Source organism: Brachyhypopomus gauderio, unplaced genomic scaffold (genome assembly GCF_052324685.1).
Source record: "Brachyhypopomus gauderio isolate BG-103 unplaced genomic scaffold, BGAUD_0.2 sc45, whole genome shotgun sequence".
Taxonomy (NCBI): Eukaryota; Metazoa; Chordata; class Actinopteri; order Gymnotiformes; family Hypopomidae; genus Brachyhypopomus; species Brachyhypopomus gauderio.
The window spans coordinates 590001-614710 of record NW_027506871.1 but is presented as its reverse complement, the minus strand read 5'-3'; the positions used below and the strand labels follow the sequence as shown (position 1 = coordinate 614710).

At 43.0% G+C, this 24710-nt stretch overlaps 1 protein-coding gene across 2 annotated transcripts in view; it reads right to left on the bottom strand.

Moving 5' to 3' along the window:
- Window positions 1–24710, bottom strand: part of LOC143486783 (polymeric immunoglobulin receptor-like) — a 46620-nt gene that overhangs the window by 19775 nt on the left and 2135 nt on the right. Inside the window, exons 2-5 of one of the 2 annotated variants that reach the window (XM_076986220.1) lie at window positions 23476–23772; window positions 10236–10556; window positions 2573–2890; window positions 2287–2337 (exon numbers count right to left, since the gene is read on the bottom strand). In XM_076986220.1, the coding sequence (XP_076842335.1) occupies window positions 2287–2337; window positions 2573–2890; window positions 10236–10556; window positions 23476–23772 (987 nt within the window). The remainder of the gene's footprint in view (window positions 1–2286; window positions 2338–2572; window positions 2891–10235; window positions 10557–23475; window positions 23773–24710) is intronic. The other variant, XM_076986221.1, reaches the window with a different exon arrangement.

Below are 24710 nucleotides of genomic sequence, written 5' to 3'. Positions count from 1 at the left end.
TGTTGAGCCTTCACCTCACATCCCAGGACAGCCCTCGTCCTTGGTCTACATCTTTGGACACTGCTAAGTGCTGCTGTCTACATACGATTTTCCTTTTGGCCTGAGTCTTTGTTTCTTCTATTATGGACAATAAAGCTTTCAGTTTGCAGCCTCTGCCTCCTGCCGCCTCTATACCTGCATCACAGAATGTGCAGCCTGGAGCAGCCGGAAGTGGTGAGCTCTCACACATGGAGATTCTCGCCACACAAGGTAGGACAATAGGGAGACAACAACAGGAACTAAATGAACTACGAGAGCTAATGAAGTCGTTGACCGGTTGTCTGCAGAATCTCTCCACACAGGCGAGCACCGAAACGTCCTCTACTGCAGCGTGTGTAGAGGGAGATAGAGAGTCCTTCTGGAGGTTTATTGAGGGACCCAGAGAAATGCGAGGGTTTCCTTGTTCAGTGTGGGCTATACTTTACATATCAACCACAACTTATGAGACCAGGCGATGGTCTCTTATATAATCTCCCGACTTATAGACAAGGTGCTGACTTGGGGCGTGGCACGACTGACAAGGGACTCACCACTTACTAGGGACTTTATAGCCTTTACCAAGAGACTTTAAAGAGGTTTTCCATCACCCACATCAGGGACGTGCATGTAGGCAAAGCCTGCTGAAAATGAGGCAGGGCTCCCATTCAGCGGCTGAATTTGCGCTAGAGTTCAGGACTCTGGCAGCAGGGACTGGATGGAATGATCCATCTCCTGTTGGGGTTTCTGCCTTAGTGGACTCGGGAGCCTAGGGCAACGTGATGGAGCAGAGCATGGCAGAGAGGCTGGGTGTGCCCCTGAAGACCTTTGAGAGATGGAGGCACGTGCAAGCACTGGACTTGTTACTGTTCAGGGTCACACAGTGCACATTCTTTTTACATTCTCCAACACCTCCGTCACACCATCACACTAGGGCTCCCCTGACTTAAGCTACACAACCAAGTTATCAATTGGGCCACTGGGCCAATAATAAAATGGACCACGCCCCACAGACGTGTTTAGTGCAGACAGAGGGTTGTAGCCCCGTCCACCACCATTGAGAGCCCCAATGTAGCCAACCACCAGGTAATCCCTAGCCAGGACTTGGCCGAGGTGTTCAGTTCCGTTAAGGCTACCCAGCTTCCGCCTCATTGTCCATGGAACTGCACTTAGCAATAGTCCTTAAGTAGGGGACGATGCCACCAGGGGTCGAGTTAATCCACTGTGCCAAGAGCGGGTCATGGGCCAGTATGTCAGAGAGGCCCTAACTCAAGGCTACATCACTCCGTCCACCTTGCCTGCCTTGGCCAGCGTCTTCTTTGTTAAGAAGAAGGACGGAGGTCTGAGGCTGTGCTTAGATTGCTGAGGCAGGGCCGGCGCCACAGGGGGGCGAAAGGGGGCATCGCCCCCTCAGGCGAGGTGTCCCGCCCCCTTAATGTAAATAATGAGACCCATTTATTTTACAGCAATTGCTACATGTCGCCCCCTCGGCCGCTCAACAATCGTTACACGCCACCCCCCCCCCCCCCCGCACAACAACTTACGTTCGCCACCCCGAAATTTTCTGACGCCCCCTCACTGTATATGTTCTGGCGCCGGCCCTGTGCTGAGGACTCAATTCCCTCTTGAGGGTCTTAGTGTAAAGGAATACTGAGTGTGTGTGTTAAAGGAAGACTTTGTGTGCAGTGGTGTCAATTCCAGGTTCAGAAAGTAAAGTCCTCACCAGGATTTTGCTCAGGCTTCCTGGATTGTGTTGATTCCACTAATTTTACCTGGATTGCACTAATTAGAAAATCTAGCAAGTTTGAGCAAAATCCTGGTGAGGACTTTTACTTTCTGAACCTGGAATTGACACCTCTGTTTGTGTGTGTTAATGGAAGACTGGAAAACCTTCTGAACCAGTGGGTACTGATTTCAGTGCTGTGATGCTCATGGGGACCCCAGTCATGTCTGAGACACTGGGACTGTACTTGTCTGACTGGACAGTGTAGAGGGGGACAGGTGTGGGGACATGTCCTTATATGACAGGGTGTGCATGATTGGCTGTATATTAATACAACTCTACAGTATCAGGCTTTATTAGATACTTCTGCTATTTTGGTTTAATATAGTGACCCATTTGTGATTCTGATATGCAACTTATGGTTTATCAAAGTATGACAGCTAATATACAAAATACAATATATATCAGTATTTCCCCTGAGTAACTTTCAAACATTAGATATGGTCTCTACTAGTATGAGAGTTAATGTACAGTGTAGTTTATATTACCTCCTATATCTCCAGTGACTGGTGTGTTCACGTTCTCTGACGGAGAGAAAACTGTTGAATGCAGAACACAAATATCTTTTAATGATCATAGAAACCTGCAGCAACAAACATTTCTATGAATGTAAAGGAACTGTATTACTGTTACTGCTCTAGTGTGAATGTGTGAGACCTCAAGACCAAACTGCTGTTAAGCTGCACTGTGAGATCCACATGGTGAGGGTTTTGTCTGCCACTCCCTCTCAGAACCACAGTGCTGAAAGGTTTAGTTGAGCTTGAACTCTTTTACCTTTAATGGAGAGGTGGATGCTGATGGACTGGTTGTTGTTGACTGTACACCTGTATGTTCCCTGATCTTCCTCAGTCAGGTTAGAGAGGAGTAGAGAGAGATTTGCTGGATGGTTCTGGTGAGACATGTGGATTCTGTCTCTGTGGTGTCTGGTCCCGTTGGACACCTCTGTCCATGCAGACTCAGTACTGGAGTTCAGATGCTCCCATTTGACACTGGCAGGTTTGGTGTGGTGGTCAGTGCAGAAACAGGGCAGGAGAACAGACTCTCCGGGGTATTTGATCAGTTCTGCCCCTGGACTCTCTGACAGTGTGCAGCCTGCCAAACATGCATTATCTGTTTACTGGAGATTAAATTCATTTATGAAATACATGATTGTGCAGACGTCTTAGGCACCTGTCAGGAACAGCACATGATCGCCGTGTGATGGGTTTCACCTGCCGCACATTGCCCCTCCCCTTTCGCACTATTTAAGCTTCCTCCTCTATCTTCAGGGTTGCAAAGTATTGTTGGCATGCCATCTACCAAGCGTTATCTCCCCCTGATTGCTCTCCTGTGTTTTGTCTCGTTCCAGACCTCGTCCCCAGCCTAGCCCTCTTGTACCTCCAGCCATCTGTCTACCCGGCGTGAACTCGGACCGTCCGGACTACGACAACCGCACTCACACACTGCACACACCCTACGGAGTTATTCACCTGTGCGAGTACTCCGTATTCATTCAAAAAATAAAAACATCAGTACTCCGCAACTGGATCCGTGTCTTCCTGGTTGAATCGTTACAGCACCTTTAGATTTGGTATTTTAGCAACGGCATATTGACCATAGATTCTTAATTTTTCAGACTCTTTATTAAGATACAAACAAATAAATACCCCTCACACGGGTGCCTATCTGCTGATGTGGCCCTTGGCCAATGGACTTCTCTGCACTGGAAATGTACTATGAAAATGGGAACGTGGAATGTAAATGGACTAAAAATAGGCAAACTTGAAATTGTCAAGAGAGAAATGACCAGGCTGTAAGGAGTGATCCTAGGAGTGAGGGAAGTACATTGGTGAGGCAGTGGCTACTTCAACTCTGGAAATCACGTTTTCTATTATACTGGCAATTCGAACAACAGAGGAGTTGGGTTCATTCTGTCAAAGGTCCTCGAGGTTTACTATCCAGTCAGTGATCAAGTGTTAGCCACACGATTCAGAGACCAGAGTCACAATATCACCGTCCTACAAGCCTATGCTCCAATCGGTGGTTCAGAAGAAGAGGAGATGGAGCGTTTTTACACAGAGATTCGACGGGTAATAGATCTGACACCGAGAACAGACATTATATACATCATCGGAGACTTTAATAACAAGGTAGGCACAGAAACAGAGACAAATATAGTAGGTAGCTACGGCCTGGGTGAGAGAAATGAACCTGGAGATCACTTAGTCCAATTCTGCCAAGAAAAAGGGCTCAGAATTACAAACACTTGGTTCAAGCAGCCCAATCGGCGACTGTATACATCAGAGATGCTCACAAGTCATTTTTTGCAAGTGCAAGTCAAGTCTCAAGTCTTTGATCTCAAGTCAAAGTCAAGTCCCAAATATTTGAGTGACACAGTTTTTGCTTTACAGAATTCAGATAACCTGTAGATGAACATGGATATCTATATAGAATAGTAATTAGGCTTCTCAAATTTATTAGTTTGTAATGTGTACCAAATTAGCCTTGATAAACAAATTAGACAGACATGAATGGCTTAAAATACTGCACGTTACAGATTATTTTTATCTGAATGTAGAGGTCAAAACATTATATGAAATGCCTCTCCTTTTAAAAATATCCAGTCAATTGTGACGGGCAGGGTGAGCGAAAATAAATGGAAGCGATCACGCCGAGTCTCAGGGAAAAAGGATGGTTTAATACAGGGATGGGCAACTGGCGGCCCGCGGGCCGCACACGGCCCTCATCCTCACTCAGTGCGGCCCGCAAATAGATAAATAATAATTTTTTAATCAGAAGAAAAAAAAAAACGATAGAGCAGGACTTTTTTGTTCTTGTCACGTAGGGCTACGCCCCCCTCTCCCGTGTCGGTGTTGTTCCTTGCCCGGTTACCCCGCCCTGCGTGTCTGTTGCCCTAGTTTCCCTCTGTCTGCCACGCCCATGTCGTCAATGTGTTCAGCTGTGTCTAGTTTAGTCCTGTGTACTTGTATCTCTGTGTTTCGCCTGTTGTCGGTTATTTGTGGTTTGTTCGGTTTTGTGGATTATCTCTCATCGCTATTCTGGTATTTTCCGTCTCCGTTGTGAATGGCTCTCCTGTTACGACTCCTGCCTGTCCTGTTGACCACTTGGACGGCTCTCCCGTTTTGACCCGTGCCTGTACAAACGACTTCGCCTATGGAATTCCCCTTATTAAATCTCGCTCTTCTCAGCGTTTGTGTCCGCCTCCTCGCTCCGCAGCGCGCTACGCGTTACAGTTCTTTGATATGAAGGAGTTCAAATTGCTTTTTGCACTTTTTTATTAAGCAAATGTTTTGTCTTTGTTGCTTATTAAGGACATGTTAATGCATTTATATGCAGAAAATAGATGTATGTTGGTGCAATAAACATATAGATCTGAATTCATTTAAAATGTGTTCTTATTGAGAATAATTTGTAGTGTCTTTCATATCCAATTATTTGAAGTGCGTGGTCATGTGGCCCTCCAATAATAGTGCTGAAAAAATTTTAGCCCTCTTTATGATGGAAGTTGCCCATCCCTGGTTTAATATGTAAAGTGCGCAAACCAAAACCCGTGAACTGATCCAAATTAAGGATATAATAACCAGCAGTCAACTGGTACAAAGACAAGACATATATAGATGAACAAACGACCCTCAGGTGAGACGGATCACAGGCCCCGCCCACCTGAGGGATGAACATCACATGACCAAAACAGGACAGCTGCCGCTGTGGACGGGGGCGACCGGCAGGGGGCCCCCCCACAACGTGACATCAATACCAAGCTAACTGGGTAAACATTACGTTGTTATAAGTAACACAATAACTGTGATGCTAAGCTTGTTTGTAGCAGATGCTAATAACCTATCAGGCAGTGACTAACCTTTCCGGGTGGGTTTTCAGGTGGCGAATAAAATTAGATGTGGTGGAGCCAGCGTCCTGTATTTTTATGCCACACACACTGCAGTTTGCTGCTCTTCTATTTGCTACTTGTGTGAAGTTTTTGTACCCAAAATGTATTATGAATGGTGGAACAGAAGAGAGCGTCTTCACCAGCGCCGCCATGATCGCGATGGTTTGCAGCGCGCGCATTTGTGTCACGTAACGTTACGTCAGCAGATTGATTATATTCTATGCCAGCAAAAAATGGGGAACCTCCATCCTAGCAGTGAAGACATACCCAGGGGCAGAGATTGTGATTGATCATCAGCTCCTCGTAGCCAAAGAAACCTTGAAATTCTGCAATGTCCAAAGACCGCCTGCTGCCCCACATACCAGCTAAATTCTTTATAAGATCCTCCAAAATCATCTAACCCAAACCATCTAAAGGGAACTACCTGAGGTGCAGGCTGGATTCTGAAATAGAAGAAGCACCCAAGGCCATATAGCAAACTTAGGTGGATTATGGAGAAAGCGAGAGAATACCAAAATAAGCTATACATCTGCTTCATGGATTACTCGAAGACCTTTGACGTAATTCAGCATGACAAACTATGGAAATGCTTCCAAGAAATTGTCATACCACCACATCTGACAGACCTCATCAAGTCACTATATCACAATCAAGAAGCCACAGTAAGAACAACATACAGTGACACTGGTTCAAAATCAATAAAGAGACATGACAAGGATGAATTCTGTCATCCCTAAGCTTCAACCAATATGCTGAAATGGTCATGTGCAGGGCAGGACTGGATGAGCTGAACATCGGTGTAAAAATTGGAGGAAGGAACATCAATAACCTCAGATATGCTGATGATACCACTCTAATCACAGAAAGTAAGACAGGTCTGGAGCAGCAGCGAAAGTGAGAAAGTTGGCCTGCATTTGAACATCAAAAAGACCAAGATCATGACACAGCTGTAAATAAGAACATCAGCATTAAGATGAATGATGAAGAGATTGAAGTGGTGAATACGTTTATATTCCTTGGCTTCAAAATAGATGGAGACTGCACCCCTGAAACAGCTAGCAAGTGTCAGTTAGCACTGGGACGTGACACGATGGTGTCCATGAATAAAATTTGGAAGAGTAGAGACATCAGCCTCCAAACTAAATGCTGATTAATCAATGTCATTGTGTTCCCAACTGCGATATATAGAAGAGAAACATGGACCACGAAAAAATCAGACAGGAGAAAAATTGATGCTTTTGAGCTGTGGTGCTGGAGGAGACTCATACAAATTCTGTGGACAGTACATATCCAGAAACTCGAAGTCCTGGAGCAAATCAAACCACACCTCTCTTTAGAAGCCAGAATCAAGAAACAGCGATTAGCTTACTTCGGCCATGTGATGAGAAGCTGCTACTTGGAGAAAGACATCATGCTCTGAATGGTTAGTGGACGTAGAGAACAAGGTCGACCAAGAACTCGCTGGCTTGACACCATCAAACAGGATACAAATCTTGATTAAGATTGAACAAACATCCCTTTGGGCATGTCCATGTGTGCATTGTACTGTGTGTGTGTGTGTGTGTTATCTGTAGCTACTGTCTCTCTGCATGCCTGGCTGCTATCATGTCCTTTACGAATAAATTTGTAATGTTCTCAGCTGCCTGCCTCATCCTCACATACACCACACTCACTATTGTCAGAACAAAATGGCTTCCACAGGTAAAAGTGAGTATTTAGTGTCATCTCCCTTTGCACTAATCACAACTATTCTGGAGAGACTGAAGTTTTCTGAAGTGGTAAAGTTAGGTTCCTTCAGCTAATCCCAGAGTTCTTCTTTAGACTGAGTCTTGTCCTGCCCTGCTCATGTGTGTGGGAAGGTCACACTAAACACCTGTCACTGAGTTTGTTCTGTTTTTAATACAGCACACTCATTTTCTTTATTTTTTATTTGTATCCTAATAAAAAGAGGAATAATTACATATGGTTGTTATACCATTGCTAAAGCACCAACTCTCATGGTTGTCTAAGATTTTGTACAGAATTTTATCTGCTAACTCAATTTCTGATGCATTTTGTAATCTAAATTACAAATCAGTGTCACTGATGGGTTGACTGGACTGCCACTCTAAATATCCACCCAATAGCAGCTGTTCACTGATGGATTGTTAGAAGATGGCTAACACAAATCATCCATGACAACAGATCAGCTGTAGTCTCTCACTGTACACCTACAAGGTGTAGTAGCTGTAGTCTCTCACTGTACACATACAAGGTGTAGTAGTTGTAGTCTCTCACTGTACACATACAAGGTGTAGTAGTTGTAGTCTCTCACTGTACACATACAAGGTGTAGTAGCTGTAGTCTCTCACTGTACACCTACAAGGTGTAGTAGCTGTAGTCTCTCACTGTACACCTACAAGGTGTAGTAGCTGTAGTCTCTCACTATACACCTACAAGGTGTAGTAGCTGTAGTCTCTCACTATACACCTACAAGGTGTAGTAGCTGTAGTCTCTCACTGTACTCCTACAAGGTGTAGTAGCTGTAGTCTCTCACTGTACTCCTACAAGGTGTAGTAGCTGTAGTCTCTCACTCTACACCTACAAGGTGTAGTAGCTACATCTGTTGGATTTACATTATACACAGGACCCTCCCCTTTTACATTTAGCCAGTGTTAAGCTTTATGTAAATAGATGATGTTCTAAGTCACATAACCTAATACTAAAGATGTTGTGTCTTTCATTTGAAGTAATTTACATTAATCTGATAATCACACTTCATATCAGCTGTTAGCAGGTGAAGTAGGTATTGTACCCCTCTGAGCTCATAAAGAAGGCGGTCTTTGCATAGAGGCGTGGCTAGGCAACTGCCTTGGGCTCCTCCCACTGCAGCCCACTGTAGGGGCCCCACTTATTTCTCGCATATTAATGTTGATGGGTCCCCTAGCTAAATTCACCTTGAGCCCCCAAATTGCTAAGTCTGCCACTGCACACGTGTACATGTATGACCAGATAAACACATCCCATCCTGCCTAGATCTGAATCTTCTTCTAGATCTTCTATAATAGGAGCTCCACCAGGAACAAGCCACAGTCAAATGTTTTACCATAACAACCACCTTGAGCTGGGTGTAGCTGACTCTGTCTCTAGTGTGAGGTCTTGTGCTGGGTGTAGCTGACTCTGTCTCTAGTGTGAGGTCTTGTGTTGGGTGTAGCTGACTCTGTCTCTAGTGTGAGGACTTGTGCTGGGTGTAGTTGGTCTCTAGTGTGAGGTCTTGAGAAGGGGCATTTACTCTATTATAAAACACAATGAAGCTTGATTCTAATATCAAGTTTGATTATCAGTGTTCACACAGCACTCAGTGTGTGAATTCTATGTAATCTGTAGAATTCAGATGGTTTTTAACTGTTGCTACACAGCCCAGATAGAGCACTGACCCACACACACACTGATGCACACAATCACACACAAAGTTTTTTAGAGGTTTTTCAACATATTGTCACGGTCTCCTCAGCAACCTCTCTGCTTTTGATTTTATTTTTTGGTTTTTGTCTTTGTGTACCTTTATTTTGAAATACCATTTTGTGTCTGACTTCACGCCCCACCCTTGTTCTCTGCCCCCTCATCGTTGCTGTCAGGTTTGTCTTATTTTGGGTCCCTGTTTCAGTCACTGTATTATAGCATACCTGTCAAGTGTCCTGTTTTGGCCGTATTTTACTGCTCTGTCCCGGCGTCATCCCGTATTTTTATTTGTCCCGTATTTGTCCCGTATTTCCGATATCTCACGCCGAAAAAAAATATCCAGTTTATTTACATCAGATCCCCATATATCGCTAGCTCTGACGCCATCCACCGGCGATATAACACTTAATCTGTGTCCATTTTACGTTCGCCCCCCCCCCGGGAACGTCCCGTATTTTTAAATACAAAACTTGACAGGTATGTATTATAGTCCTGTGTGTCTTGTATTGTAGGTGATTGTAAGTACCGCTAGTTTGTATGTGTTGTGTCATCCTGCTGTTTTATGTCTTCTGTGCATTTATGTCTCCCCTATTATATCAGTGTTGGGTGGTGTATCTGGTTACTGTTTGGTTTGTCTTTGTTTCCTGTCAGTTACTTTTTGTAGTGTTTGTTGTTTTGTTAATAAACCACTCTAGAGTCACACTTACATCCAGCCCACCTCACCAGAATGTTACACATACAACTAGAAGCAGGATTAATGAGAACTTGAGAACTTCCCTGTGAGGAACTGTCTCCAGTTCTCCAAGTGTACTTCATGGTTTCTTCATGTTACCTGTCTGTTATTATCCACGTATATCCTGGTTTTGTTCTAATTCTACTAGTTTTGACCTGTTAGGTCCTGCTATGTACTATTCTCTTGCAGGAGCTGACCTAGACCGGGCGGTAACATGACCCTAACCTGATTTAAATTGCATAAAATGCATCAGTTTTGTCTGATCTGTCTGGAAATGTCATAGAGCCAAAATATTATTTCCTAGCTTATCATCTCACTGTAAACTGCATTATATATTTGTGCAGTTATAACAATGTCACAATTCATCAGTGTACCTTTAACTGTGAGAGTGAAGTTCCTGTGTTGATTGTGATTAATCCAGCATGAATATAATCCACGATCCTTTTCAGTCAGGTCTGAGATCAGTAGAGAGAGATTTCCTGGAGATCCCTCATTAAACATCTGAACTCTGCCACTGTAGTGGGGACTGAGTTGAGTAGAGTGGAGATCTTCATAGTGTGGTGATCTCCACTTCACTCTCAACTCTCCACTCCACGCGTCACCCCTCAGATGAGTGCAGGAACAGGACAGGAACACAGACTCTCCTGCAGATCCACTGACCTCAACATGCTGCTTATTCTCTGATAGACTGCAGCCTGGAGAGAGAGAGGGAGGGAGGGAGAGAGAGAGAGAGAATGTATATTGTCAGCAGTGATGGCTAAGTTACCTTGAGAAAGTAATCCGATTACTGATTACTCCTTTTAAAAGTAACTTAGTTACGTTATATTACTTGATTTTAAAAGTAACTACGTTAGATTACAAGTTACTTTAGTAGTTACATTCAGCAGCAAAATAAAATTTTCCAATACTCACTTTATTGGAAGTGCATTTTTAACAGTAACAATGTATTGAAGCAGGTTCGGTAACCGAGGCAGAAACTGCTTAATCCAAAAATCCCGAGGAGGGGAACTTTATTGATAACGCAACCCTGGCGCGCGCAGGCTCCGCCCCCCAGTATCACTTAAAGGGCAAGACTCGCCGTGAGGAGTAGGAGTCGCTACAGTATCTCCTGACATTACGTTGTAGCTGCGCGGTATTATTTGTAAATTTATTTGTAAACGTAATACAAGCGAACTGGGGTGGGTTTCCCGAAACGATCGTAGCGCCAAGTACTTCGTAACCTCGTATGAAGCTACGAACGTTTCGGGAAACCCACCCCAGTTCAGTCAGACAGCTTGTGAAACGAAATACCATTACAATTTCAAGCATTTTAAAGTAGGTGACGTTAGTCAAAATTCCAGCACTTTTCAAACGTGGAACACAAAGCAACATTAAAATTCATCAGGTAAATGTTCTATCCCCTGTTTTTGAGGGGTGTTTCTTTATACTACCACATATCGTTACGGGAGGACACAGCAAAAAATGACTTGTAAAACGTGCTCGCGCTCTCACAGGGTCGCGCGCAGCGTGCGGAGTCGAGCGCTACGGTCAGACGCAAAAGTAGAACTGAGCCAAGAAGAAAGCAAAAATATATATTTTACTTGGGAAAATATAAATAGTAACGCACAGTTATTTGGATAAGTAACTTTAATCTGATTACTGGACTGGAAATAGTAGCGCGTTATATTACTCGTTACCGAAAAAAGTGGTAAGATTAGAGTAACGCGTTACTAAGTAACGCGTTACTGACATCACTGATTGTCAGATATTACAGTCATGATTGTTTTGTTATTACAATCATGTATGTCCTGTTATTGCAGTCATGTTCATATTTTGAAACTTTAGTATTTAACATTTATTTTTTTATGGAATGAAATGCTTAAATTTATAATGATCCATCCATCATCTGTACCACTTAATCCCGCTAGTCGGGGTCACGGGGGGCTGGAGCCAATCCCACCATCATCAGGTGAAGGCAGGTACACCATGGACAGATCACCAGTCCAACAAACACACACACACACACACACACACACACACACACACACACATACAGGCAATTTAGAGCAATCAACCACAGTCTTGTAGACTGTGGAAAAACGTACCTGGAGAAAACCCACACAGACACAGAGAGAACATGCAAACTCCACACAAAGCAGATCAGACCGAGACTCAAACCCAGACCACCTTGCTGTGAGCCGACAGTGCTAACCACCACACCAACATGCTGCCCTTGGAATGATACAATGACATACAGATAAATACTGTAATGAAACAATTACAGCTGATAAAAAACTGTTGACTTTCTAGATTAATTTTTAACATTGCTTGCATTTTGTGTTGAACTCCAAACTCTAAAGAGCTAACTTGTAACCGAGGTGTACTAACAGACTCTGATCTCAGTTTTAGCAGTTACATGAAATCAGTAACTAAGTCAACATTTTATCATGTTAAGAACATCAATAAGATCAGAGATTTCTTGTTGAAACCACATCTTGAGAAACTCATCTGTCCCAGCCATACTCCAGTTCATGCGCAGACGCTGTCTTTCGGTTTTGTTGGTGTTTTATTTAAACACAACATGATATATAAAATTAACAACTCAAGTTAAAGAAACAAATCAATTACAGCTTGCGGTGGAAAAACTGTTTGCTCTTCTGAATGGGTGCCAGCCAGGTCTACCCATTTCCCTTAAATCAAGGACCCGATAACCCGATGGATGCAGTGACCGGTATGCACCACATGAGGGAGATCTAGTTGGGTACAAACACAAGGGATCTAGGAAACAAGGACAAAAATGGCTCCAACACCTGGCCCCTAATTGTGTGTCTCAATTATAGCATGTAAATAAAAGGAGCCAGAAAACATAGTCATGTATACCATTCACTCTTTTTGCTAGTACTACATTTGCTTATACTACTTTCGGAGCGAACATCTATATTCATGTCTACACACAATCTACAGTGGGGAAAATAAGTATTTAGTCAGTCACCAATTGTGCAAGTTCTCCCACTTAAAAAGATGAGAGAGGCCGGTAATTGACATCATAGGTAGACCTCAACTATGAGAGACAAAATGTGAAAAAAAATTGAGAAAATCATTTTGTCTGACTTTTAAAGAATTTATTTGCAAATAATGGTGGAAAATAAGTATTTGGTCACCTACAAACAAGCAAGATTTCTGGCTGTCACAGACCTGTAACTTCTTTTTTTAAGAGGCTCCTCTTTCCCCCACTCATTACCTGTATTAATGGCACCTGTTTGAAGTTGTTAACAGTATAAAAGACACCTGCCCACAACCTCAAACAGGTACACTATGACCACACTATGACCACTAAGTCATTTGGCTGGAAATTCCTTTTGATCAAGTTCCATTTGGATCTCTCTTGCACAATACTCCCTTATCCAAGATCCAAGAGTATCCAAGATACTCTTTATCCACCGTTTCCAGAATACGTCTGTGATGTACTGTACCTGTCTCCATCTTCTTCGTACATACAAGTCAGTGCTCTGAAAGATTCCAGGTGGTATGACTGGTTGAACTTTCATTCTTAGTAAATGATTAGGTGTCAGAGGTTCCAGATCAAGTGGATCATCTGATACAGGTTGTTAGTGGACGATCGTTCATTATTGTTTCAACTTCGCAGAGTGCTGTTAATAATCCATCATCGTCAAGGATTTGCTCTCTAAAGAGTGAATGAAGAATTTTCTTCAGTGACTTGATTAGACGTTCCCACACACCTCCATGGTGAGGTGCAAAGGGTGGATTGAACATCCACTTGATTCCCTCCTTTGTTAATGTTCCATAGATTTTCTCATGATCAACATTTTTCAAGCTGTTTTCTAGTTCTCTATGACTTTCGATGAAATTTGTACCTTGATCTGTTCATATAGTGGCAACTGGCCCTCTTCTGCGGATAAATCGCCACAGGGCATTAATGCAAGCATCTGTGTCTAAAGAAGTTGCTATGGATGGCACGTGACACAAGACAAGTAAAGATCACGCCATATCATTTTGCAGTTCCACTACCTTTCTTGACTTCTATTGGTCCAAAATAATCAATACCTACGTGGGTGAAAGGTGGTAAGGTGATTCGTTCTGGAGGGAGATCTGCCATCTTCTGTTCTCCCGGTTTCCCTTGAAGACGTCTACAGAGGACGCATTCCGTAATAATCCTGCGTACTAAGGAATTTGCACTTGGTATCCAATAATGCTGTCTCAGTTTTGATAGAACATGATTTGGGATATGGGACTTTTTGGGTAATATGGCTGGATGCTGTTGGCTTACGGGCATGGCCATTCTATTAATTCTGCCTCCTACCCTTAGAATCCCATTTTCAAGAATCGGATCCAGTGATGAGATGCTACTAGTGAGTTTAACCTGTTTACCTTTCTGTAAGGCTTCCACTTCCTCATGGAAACTCGAGTTCTGTACATAAGAGATCACGGCCTTTTCTGCTCTTTCCAGTTCATCTACATACAAACACTGGGATTCCACATTCTGGGCATTGTTGTTCTTCACAGCATCCTTTCCTTGAACCTTTGCTTTGAGGATATCTTTCAGTCATAGAAACCATGCCACTGCCGTTTTTAAGTGACTCCACTGGGAATAATATTCTAGGAAGTTGCTTGTAGGATTGTCAGTTACGGTTGTCCAATGGACCTGGACATTTCTCACTTCAAGGGTTTTCAAATCAGTAGACATGAGTTTGCTACTAATTGGCCAATGTGTTTCTTTCCTTCGTAAGAAGTCTGGGCCTGTCCACCAGTGTTTGGACATTAGGGAGGCTGCTCTTACACCCCGCGATGCATCATCAGCTGGGTTGTTGGCTGAGCCTACATATCTCCATTGTTCTTTTGTTGTAAGATCTCTGATGACAGTGAGTCGGTTGGTCACAAAGGTTGAAAATCTTTGTTTATTATTAATGTACTTGAGAACTGACTGGCTATCAGTCCATAATACAGAAGGTTCCAGATTCATTTGAAGTTCTACTCTAAGCATTTTATCCATCCGTGTAGCAAGCATTGCTGTTTGAAGTTCGAGTCTAGGGATGGTCATTTGTATAAGTGGGGCTACTCTCGCCTTTCCCATAACAAAGCTAACGTGTACATTTATATCACTGGCGAACCTGATGTAGCTAACGGTACCATAACCTACTTCACTGGCATCACAGAAGTGATGCAGCTGAGCTGATATGACAGTGCCAATGTCTTTTGGTTTCATACATCTATCGTTTCTCAAACCAGAGAGATGTTCAGTGTCTTGTGGCCATGTCTTCCATTGATTGAGCATAACATCAGAAACAACTTGATCCCAACCACAACCTGACTTGCAGAGAGCCTGCAAAATCTGCATGCCTTTCAGAGTGAGAGGTGCAAGAAATCCTAAAGGGTCATATATGGAACTTACAGTGGATAAAATCCCTCTTCTAGTGGGTTTCTAGGTTTGCTGTTCTCAGACACTTTAATCCCGAATGTGTCATCCTCCAAGTTCCACTGAATCCCGAGCACTCTTTCAATTGGAGGATCTTTCCTGTCCAACTCCAAATCCTTTACCATGTCTGCTCTTTCATTTTCAGGGATGACTTCTAGCACTTTATTGCTCTTACTGACCCATTTTGTAAGTTTGAATCCTCCTGTAGCATACAAATCAGAGAGGCTTTTGTGTAATCTAATAGCATGCATTTCTGTTTCTGCAGTCTTGTCATAGACATAGAAATTGTTTTGAATTGTCTCAATTATCTCTGTCATAGTTGTGCTGGTTGTCTTGAGCAGTTTTTTGCAAAACAAAATTTGCACTGGGTGATGAAATAGCACCAAAAAGATGCACCTTCATACGGTAATCTTCAGGCTGTTTCTTAAAATCTCCATCTGGCCACCACATGTTTTCTGTGGACTCTCACCTGATGAAACATAGCTTGGATATCCACCATTAAAGCTATGTGTCCTTGACGGAATCGCATGAGCACACCTAGTAGATTGTCAGATCAGGACCCTGAAGTAACTCTTTATTGAGGGAGGTGTTTTGAAACGATGAGGTACAATCAAACACAACACACAAAGTACCTTTGCGTCTGTGGTAAACACCATGATGTGGTATGTACCATGTTTTACCCTCAACAACGTGTACCTGGTCCAATGGTATCTTCTCAGCATAGTCCTGTTCCAACATTTTGTCCATGAATTGCTTGTACTCCGCTCGGAAGCTTTTATCCCCTTTTAACTTTTTCGCAAGACTCGCAGCACGCTGGATTGCCATATCTCTGTTATTAGGCATCATCACATTATCATTGCGAAATGGAAGTGGCAGATAATAATGACTGTTCTCATAAGTCACTTGTTCTGTCAGAATCTTCATGAATTTTTTGTCATCTAGTGACATTTCTCTCTTCTCAGTATAGTGTGTTTCTGGGAACTCTTGGTTGCATTGTTTTATCAGGAGTTCTTCTATTTCTGACACTGATATTCTGTTGGTGCTTACGACATGATGATTTGTTACATCCTCCATACTACCAAGTGGACTATTCACTATCCATCCAAGCAGGGTTCTCACTGCATAGGGTTATTACGACCCACCTGCCAAACCTGGAGCAATACGTGTCCTGTCCTACAAGAATGAATAAGATTTTAGATCAGTGCTTTGGAAATGTGGAGGGTGCCTATGTGTCTAGGTGCAGCCCACCATTAGGCATGTCTGATCACAATGTCATTCATCTAATGCTGAAGTATCGCCAGAAGTTGAAAATGGAAAAGGCAGTTGTTAAGAACATCCAGGCCTGGACAATGGACTCAGTTGAGGAGCTGAAGGGCTGTTTGGAGGCTACCGACTGGGATCTATTCCTGAGTGATCAGGTTTCAGATAATAATCTAGAGGTGATAAATGACACGGTTACCAGTTATGTAAACTTCTGTGTCGACTCTGTCATAAAAACAAAAAGTGTTAGAGTATACCCAAATAATAAGCCATGGATTAGTAAAGCCCTTAAGCATCATTTAAACGAGAAGAAAATAGCTTTTTTGAAGGGAGATAAGCAAAAAGTGAGAGGGATGGAGAAGGAATTTAGGAACATGATCAAAAAAGCAAAAAGGGACTATAAAGATAAAGTGGAAGAGAAATTGAGGAATGGCAATGCGAAAGATGCCTGGAGAGGATTAGATATAATGATGGGAAGAAAACGTAGTTTAGCCCCACAGTGTGAAGACCCTATTCAGCTTTCAAATGACCTAAATATGTTCTACTCTAGATTTGATAAGCATGATTTTAGTAAAGATGGTGATTCTGTTTGTGAGGGACTGACCTTTGCCTCTGTGACATTTAAGGATGAGGACGTTGTTTCGATCTTCCAAAAAGTCAACCCTCATAAAACTAGTGGGCCAGATGGACTCAAGGGAAGGGTCTTGAAGGAATGTGCCATCCAACTGGGACCTGTTTTTTCTCAATTGTTCCAGATGTTTTTAATACTAGTTTTGTCCCTCACACGTGGAAAATGGCAACAATTATTTCAGTACCAAAAACCAGTCGTATAAAATCATTAAATGATTATAGACCCATTGCACTTACATCAGTATTAGGTAAATGCATGGAGCGTCTAGTTTGCAAGGAGCTAATATCACAAATAGCTAAGCTCATGGACCCCATGCAATTTGCCTATCAAGCTGGTAGAGGAGTGGAAGATGCCACTCTGGTTTTCTTAGATAAGGTACTTGGTCATTTAGACAAGCCTAACACATATGTTCGGGTGCTTTTTATGGATTTCTCCTCGGCTTTTAATACAGTCCAGCCCCATCTTCTCTTACAACGTTTATGTGACCTGAAGGTTAGCAGTAGCATTGTATTGTGGATCAGAGAGTTTCTGAGGAGGAGGCCCCAGCGTGTGTGTGTGGGTAGCAGCTTTTCTAACTGCCTTGTCTTGAACACTGGTGTCCCACAGGGGTGTGTTTTATCTCCCCTTCTTTTCTCAATATATACAAACGAGATTAAATACAATAGCAAAAATATCTCCCTTATAAAATATGCTGACGATATGGCCCTGGTTGCTTGCTTGGAGGACCCTATAAGCTCCTCCTACACTCTGTCCATCAGCCAATTAGCCACCTGGTTTGACACCAGCTTTCTTGATCTTAATGTTAATAAGACAAAGGAGCTGTGCTTTGGAGGAAGGATGGCAGGCACAGGGTCTGTCTTCAAACCAGTTATTATGAGAGGGGAAGAAGTGGAACAAGTAGAGCACTTTAAATACCTTGGGACATACATTGACAATAGACTTAGCTTTCAGGTTAATGCGGATAACCTCTATAAAAAGGCGAGGCAGAGACTCTCTCTTCTTAGGAAGTTGAGATGTTTCAATACCAGTAAACACACTCTGATCATGGTTTATAGGTCACTTGTTGAAAGTGTTCTGAGTTTTAACATTGTGTCTTGGTATGGAAACCTATCAGTGAAGTACAGGAATAAGCTGGTCCAGGTGGTTAAACAGGCCAGTAAAATCATTGGAGACAAACTGTTGTCATTAGAGAACTTATACAGTCGATCTTTATCAAACAGGGCAACTCGGGTCTACAATGATAACACCCATCCCCTTAACTCATCATTTCAGTTACTGCCTTCAGGTAGGAGACTTAAGGTTCCATTAGCTAAGAAGAATGGGTACAAAAAATCATTTGTTCCTTCTGCTGTGAATATTTTGAACAATGGAATTACACATAAAGCTCGTACATAGTGGGAATTGTATTTACGTAAATATTTTTGTGTGTACTTGTGTAACTGTATGTATATGTCTGCCAGACTGCCAAAGATAATTTTCCATTTTATGTAATTTTAATGGACAATAAAGTTTTATCAATCAATCAATCAATCAATCAATCAATCAATAGAGTCCATTCCCTATGCTGTTTATGATTTCCCATGGTTCCATGGCCTTTGGAGTGTTGACTCCAATCAAGAGTTCCACATCAGCATCAATTTCTTTGATGTCCACATTTCTGAGATATGGCCATTTCTCAAGATCCTTTGAAGATATGACATTCTCCTTTGACACAGGAATTACGTCCTGGGTGTAAACACAAGGCAATTGAATAAAATTCTTCCCATCTCTATCCCCCACTTCTAAATATAACACCCTGTAAGTGGTGATAGGTTTCTCTTGAGCCATTGTTCTCAGCAATATTTTAGTCTTCGTCCCCTTCGCATTTAGTTTTCTCATCAAGCCTTCAGTGCAAAAGTTTGCTGAACTTCCAGGATCCAAAAAGACACATGTTACAAGAAACTGATTACTGCTTGGTACCTTGACCTGTACTGGTACTATTGCAAGTATGCAGTCTTTGCTGGCCCAATTACGACGACCAGATCTGAGAGAAACAAATGCACTATTAACTGGCTGTCCCTCTAATGTTAGCTGTTCAGAATTTGGATCACTTGAGTTATCTACAGATCGTTTCTGCATTACATTTTCTGAAATATGCAGTAGAGTAGGGTGTCTGTAATGACAGATCTCACAGGTCGTCCTTTTCCTGCAGTCCTTGCTCAGGTGGCCTTTGGAGAAGCATCCAAAACAGATTCCATTTTGTTTCAAGAACTGCACTTTATTCCTATGATCCAGAGATTTGAAGTGATTGCAGCTGGCTAACACATGATCACATGAACAGTAAAAGCATGAGGAAGATAATGTTCATGCCTGCTTTGTTTTGTCGTTAGCAGTGCCAGACACATACTTAGTAACTGGTACCACTATGGTAGCAAAGCTGGTTCTACTCTTTGACCTCAAGGGAAGTTTAGTCTCATATGTGGCAGATTTTCGGCTTGATGCTGGCTCCAAGATATTGCCAAAAAGAGGATCAGAACTCATTCTAATCTGCCTCTCAAGAAACACAACAAGATTCTCAAACCCTGCTCTTTGCTTCGTTTTATCCAATATATCATAAGCTACTGCTCTCCATTTATCCTTTACTTTGTAGGGCAATTTTGAGATGACTATCCTAAGATTTGCAGCACTGTCCAACTCTAAGATATCGTAATTCTTGCATTACATTGCAGCATCCTCTCAGAAACAATGTGTACGCGTGCAGTGCTGTAGAATCTTCAGGTTTTATGTTAGCCCAATGCAGAGCTCTATCCATATAGGCATTTGTGATCCTTATTTCATCTCCAAAATTCTCTTTCAGTAGTCGTTTAGCCTCTGCATATCCAGTTGTAGTATCCATATGTAAACAACTGCAAACAACATAAAACATAATGATTCATAATAAAACTGAAAACATAATGGGTCTCCGTCAAACACAGGGCTTGCTTTTGTTGGAAGCAGTGACAGATTTTGCTGCTGCAATAGAATCTCAGTCAAATGGTGTTGTTGCTGCATTGCATTAAGGATCACTTGACCCTGAGAGGAGCTCACACCTGTGTTACCTAGCTCTGCTTCAGCTTGGGGCTCAGACTCAATTATTAACTGGGGAGGTTGCAAAAGTTGAACGGTTCTTTGCAATGGTGTTTTAGGAACCGTTTGTATTGGTGCAAAATCAGCTGTATGTTTATGACCAGTATCAATTGAGTTGAACGGTTCTTTGCAATGGTGTTTTAGGAACAGTTTGTATTGATGCGTAATCAACCGTATGTTTATAACCAGTATCAATGCAGGAATGCAGGTACTTCTGTGCTTCATCATAATACTCATTCATGCCATCCTTTTGTTTGGCTTCTGATGAGGGAGATTCAAAGCTCTCGTACACTCTTATTTCAGCAATCGAGGCTGCAATATCTGTCTCCACCCGAAGCTTTTCTTTCATTGTTTTTATTCTTATCTCATCAGTTTTTAATTGGGCTTCTTTCATTTCTAAGTCATGCTTCTTAGAGAGTGCAGCTGCACGTGCCATTAAAACTGCTTTTCTTGCTTCAGTCTTCATTCTTGCCGATGTTGCAGAAGAGGCTATTGAGGACTTTGATGAGCTGCTGCTTGATGTTACTGAGCCTTCTGACTGTCTCTTTAAACTAACCGAAACACTGTCAAACGGTGTTATATTATCAATATTTTCCTCCAGTTATATCTCATCTTCACCTCTGTTTTGTTTCTGACATTTAGCTATCAGCCATGTTTCAATTTCAGTCAAAAACTCTTTGAAATGGGCCAATTTTGGTTCAAACCACTCTGTCTGGTCATGCTCCTTTTCTGCAGTGTCTAATGACATTTGTACCAAATCATGCGCTTGATTAAATTCATTCAAAGCAGCACCAAAGGAGTCCATAAGCAACTTCACTTCTCCACTCCCAGTACGCACTGTCATAATTTCATTCATTTTACGTGTGCACACTCCCAGTTTACCTCTACGGGAACCCATTATTGTCTTTATGTAATCGCCAACTTTATTCGTTTCAGTCACTTCAGCACTGCCTAAAGCAGGGGTCTCCAACACGTCGCTCGCAAGCTACCAGTAGCTCGCCACCCCTTTCCGAGTAGCTCGCCAAAGGTCCAATGAATTACATATAAATGTGTAAACCTAATTCGTCCCATCGAGAAATCTACTTAAATTTATGTCCAATCAAAATTCACAGTTGTCCCTCCCCTTCTAACACTAAATGATTATTCGCCAATTATACAACAGTTAGTTCACAATCCGACTGGTTGAGACGTGTTCTAACCCTGCAGATATGTGTGATAACAGCATGGTATTCTCGTTCTCTGTATCACTCCACGGACGCGTTGTCAAGTAACGGCATGTACATATATTCACGATAACACACTCCCTCTCGTGTTCTATTGCTCAATTAGCTGTCAATCAAAAATTTTGGCTGCCGCCAATATTGAATAAACCAGGGGTCACCCACGTCATGAGTCGCCCGCGGGCTTGTTTTAAAAATAGCTCACTATAGGGCCATGCACCAAAGCGCTGCATCGTTTATGTTTTTGCTACTATTATAGATTGTCCGCGGTTGCTAGCGGTCTTCCCGCTTAGCAATCGACACTCGCACACGCAACTTTCGTTTTTTTTTTTTTTACACTAGAGAATTCCCCCCCCCCCCTGGTCTAAAGCCTCCATGCTTAATCAAGTTAATTCTTTACTCACGACCTTCTTGGTTGAGGGATAGATGAGAGCATTCCAAACTTCAGAGCAGTTTTTCCACTTTATGTCCCAGCCATACTCCAGTTCACGCGCAGACGCTGTCTTTTGGATTTGTTGGTGTTTTAATTAAACAAAACATAATATATAAAATTAACAACAACTCAAATTAAAGAAACAAATCAATTACAGCTTGCGGTGGAAAAACTGTTTGCTCTTCTGACCAGGCGCCATCCAGGTCTACCCATTTCCCTTAAATCAAGGACCCGATAACCCGATGGATGCAGTGACCGGTATGCACCACATGAGGGAGATCTAGTTGGGGACAAACACTAGGGATCTAGGAAACATTAAAGACAAAAATGGCTCCAACATGATTTTGTCTCTAGCAGATTGATTACTGTAACAACCTCCTAACAGACTCCCAAAAAAGACAAACAGCTACAGCTGATGCAAACTGTAGGAGAAAACAAAGTGATCACATCACCCTCATTCTTAAGATCTCCACCTACTGACACACCTACACAAGGACATGCCCCCCACTCAGTCCCCACCCACTGACACACCTACACAAGGACCCGCCCCCGCACACAGTCTCCACCCACTGACAAACCTACTCAAGGACACGCCCTCACACAGTCTTCACCCACTGACACAACTACACAAGGACATGCCCCCCACTCAGTCTCCACCCACTGACACACCTACACAAGGACACACCCCCATTCACAGTTCCCACCCACTGAGACACCTACACAAGGACACACCCCGCTCACAGTCTCCACCTCCACCCATTGACATACCTACACAAGGACACACCCCCACTCACAGTCTCCACCCACTGACACACCTACACAAGCACACGCCCCCACTCACTGTCCCCACCCACTGACACACCTACACAAGGACACGCCCCCACTCACAGTCCCCACCCACTGACACAACTACACAAGGACACGCCCCCACTCACAGTCTCCACCCACTGACACACCTCCCTATCATCTAACTCTCCTGTTTCTCATGTATCAGTCTATAAATGTCTACAGGTCCCTCCGTTCAGTGGTGTGAATCCTCCAGTCTGTCCTGAGAGAGCCAGTCTGCTACACCCTGAACGTGTCTCCTTCTCTCCTCCAGCAGCCCAGTCTAGTGTCTGTTTAGCTCTGCGCTAGGAGCCCTTACTGTAGCGTCTAGCGTCTTCCTTTAGTTTGGTGATCTGTGTAGGTGCTTCTCTGTTGTTCTGGACATTAAAGACGTAACAGCTCCACTCTCTCCACCTGCTGCTCCTGCCTCCTCACTGCAGTGACCTTCCCAACATGATGGAGCTCCGTCCTAATGAGCTTCTTTCTTTTGTGTGTGAAGCGCTTTGAGTCTCCAGTGTGTACGAAAGATGCTGTAGAAATAAACTTGCCTTGACTTGCCTACATTGTCATTTTGGGTTTTTGTTCAGTTTGTTGTTTTAATGTTCAGATGACAAAAAGAAAAACCTTTCCAGCATGTGTCCTTAGACTCTTTACCACTAACATAAACCATCTGAACACTTCCAAACTGCCTCTACACACTGCTGGAACTGGGATGTGAGTGACTCACCTCTAACGATTAGGTAGACATATGTAGACTCTCCACAGTAGTAATGTCCAGTGTCTTCTTCACTGAGGTTTGAGATGAGCAGAGAGAAGTTACTGGAGGGTGTTTGATCAAATATGAAGACTCTGCCCCTGTAGTGTCCTGCCTCATTAGACACCACAGTGCGATCTGTAGACTGAGTTGAAGATCCAAATATCCATTTGATGATGTCATGGTTGTCTGGACAACGGCAGGACAGCAGTACAGACTCTCCTGGAGAACGACTGACAGAGAATTCTTGAGAATCCATCCTGGTGCAACCTGCAGAAGACACAGTGCAATAAAACCATCATCACCTTCTACCTGCAGTGTACCACACATTCATTACTTCATTCAGTGATCTCTAATGCACTGTTCTGTGAGTGGAGGAGGAACTGATGTTGGAACAGACTGTACCAGACAAGACAAGAACACAGAGCAGAATGAAGAACATGGAGTCTGGTCTGTTAGAGACACAGTGTGGTCTGTTAGAGACACAGTCTGGTCTGTTAGAGACACAGTCTGGTCTGTTAGAGACACAGTCTGGTCTGTTAGGGACACAGTCTGGTCTGTTAGGGACACAGTCTGGACTGTTAGGAACACAGTCTGGACTGTTAGGAACACAGTCTGGTCTGTTAGGAACACAGTCTGGTCTGTTAGGAACACAGTCTGGTCTGTTAAGGACACAGTCTGATCTGTTAGGAACACAGTCTGGTCTGTTAGGGACACAGTCTGGTCTGTTAGGAATACAGTCTGGTCTGTTAGGAATATAGTCTGGTCTGTTAGGAACACAGTCTGGTCTGTTAGAGACACAATCTGGTCTGTTAGGGACACAATCTGGTCTGTTAGGGACACAGTCTCGTCTGTTAGGGACACAGTCTCGTCTGTTAGGGACACAGTCTGGTCTGTTAGGAACACAGTCTGGTCTGTTAGGAACACAGTCTGGTCTGTTATGGACACAGTCGATGTATCAGGAGACGATCAGGAAGTAACGAACTGGCAGAAAGTGCGTAAAGAAGGACAGGGGTGTGTGGAGATCAGACGTCACATACGATGTGAAGACAAACAGACACAACAACAACATCCAGCAAGGACAGTGTGTCCCAGTGAAGAACTTTGTGAAGGTTTGTAACGAGCAAGGAGAGCTGAGAAGATCCACTGTGTGGAGGAGGATGACCAGGATAAATCTTCAGATGGTCATGAGATCAGTTTAACACATG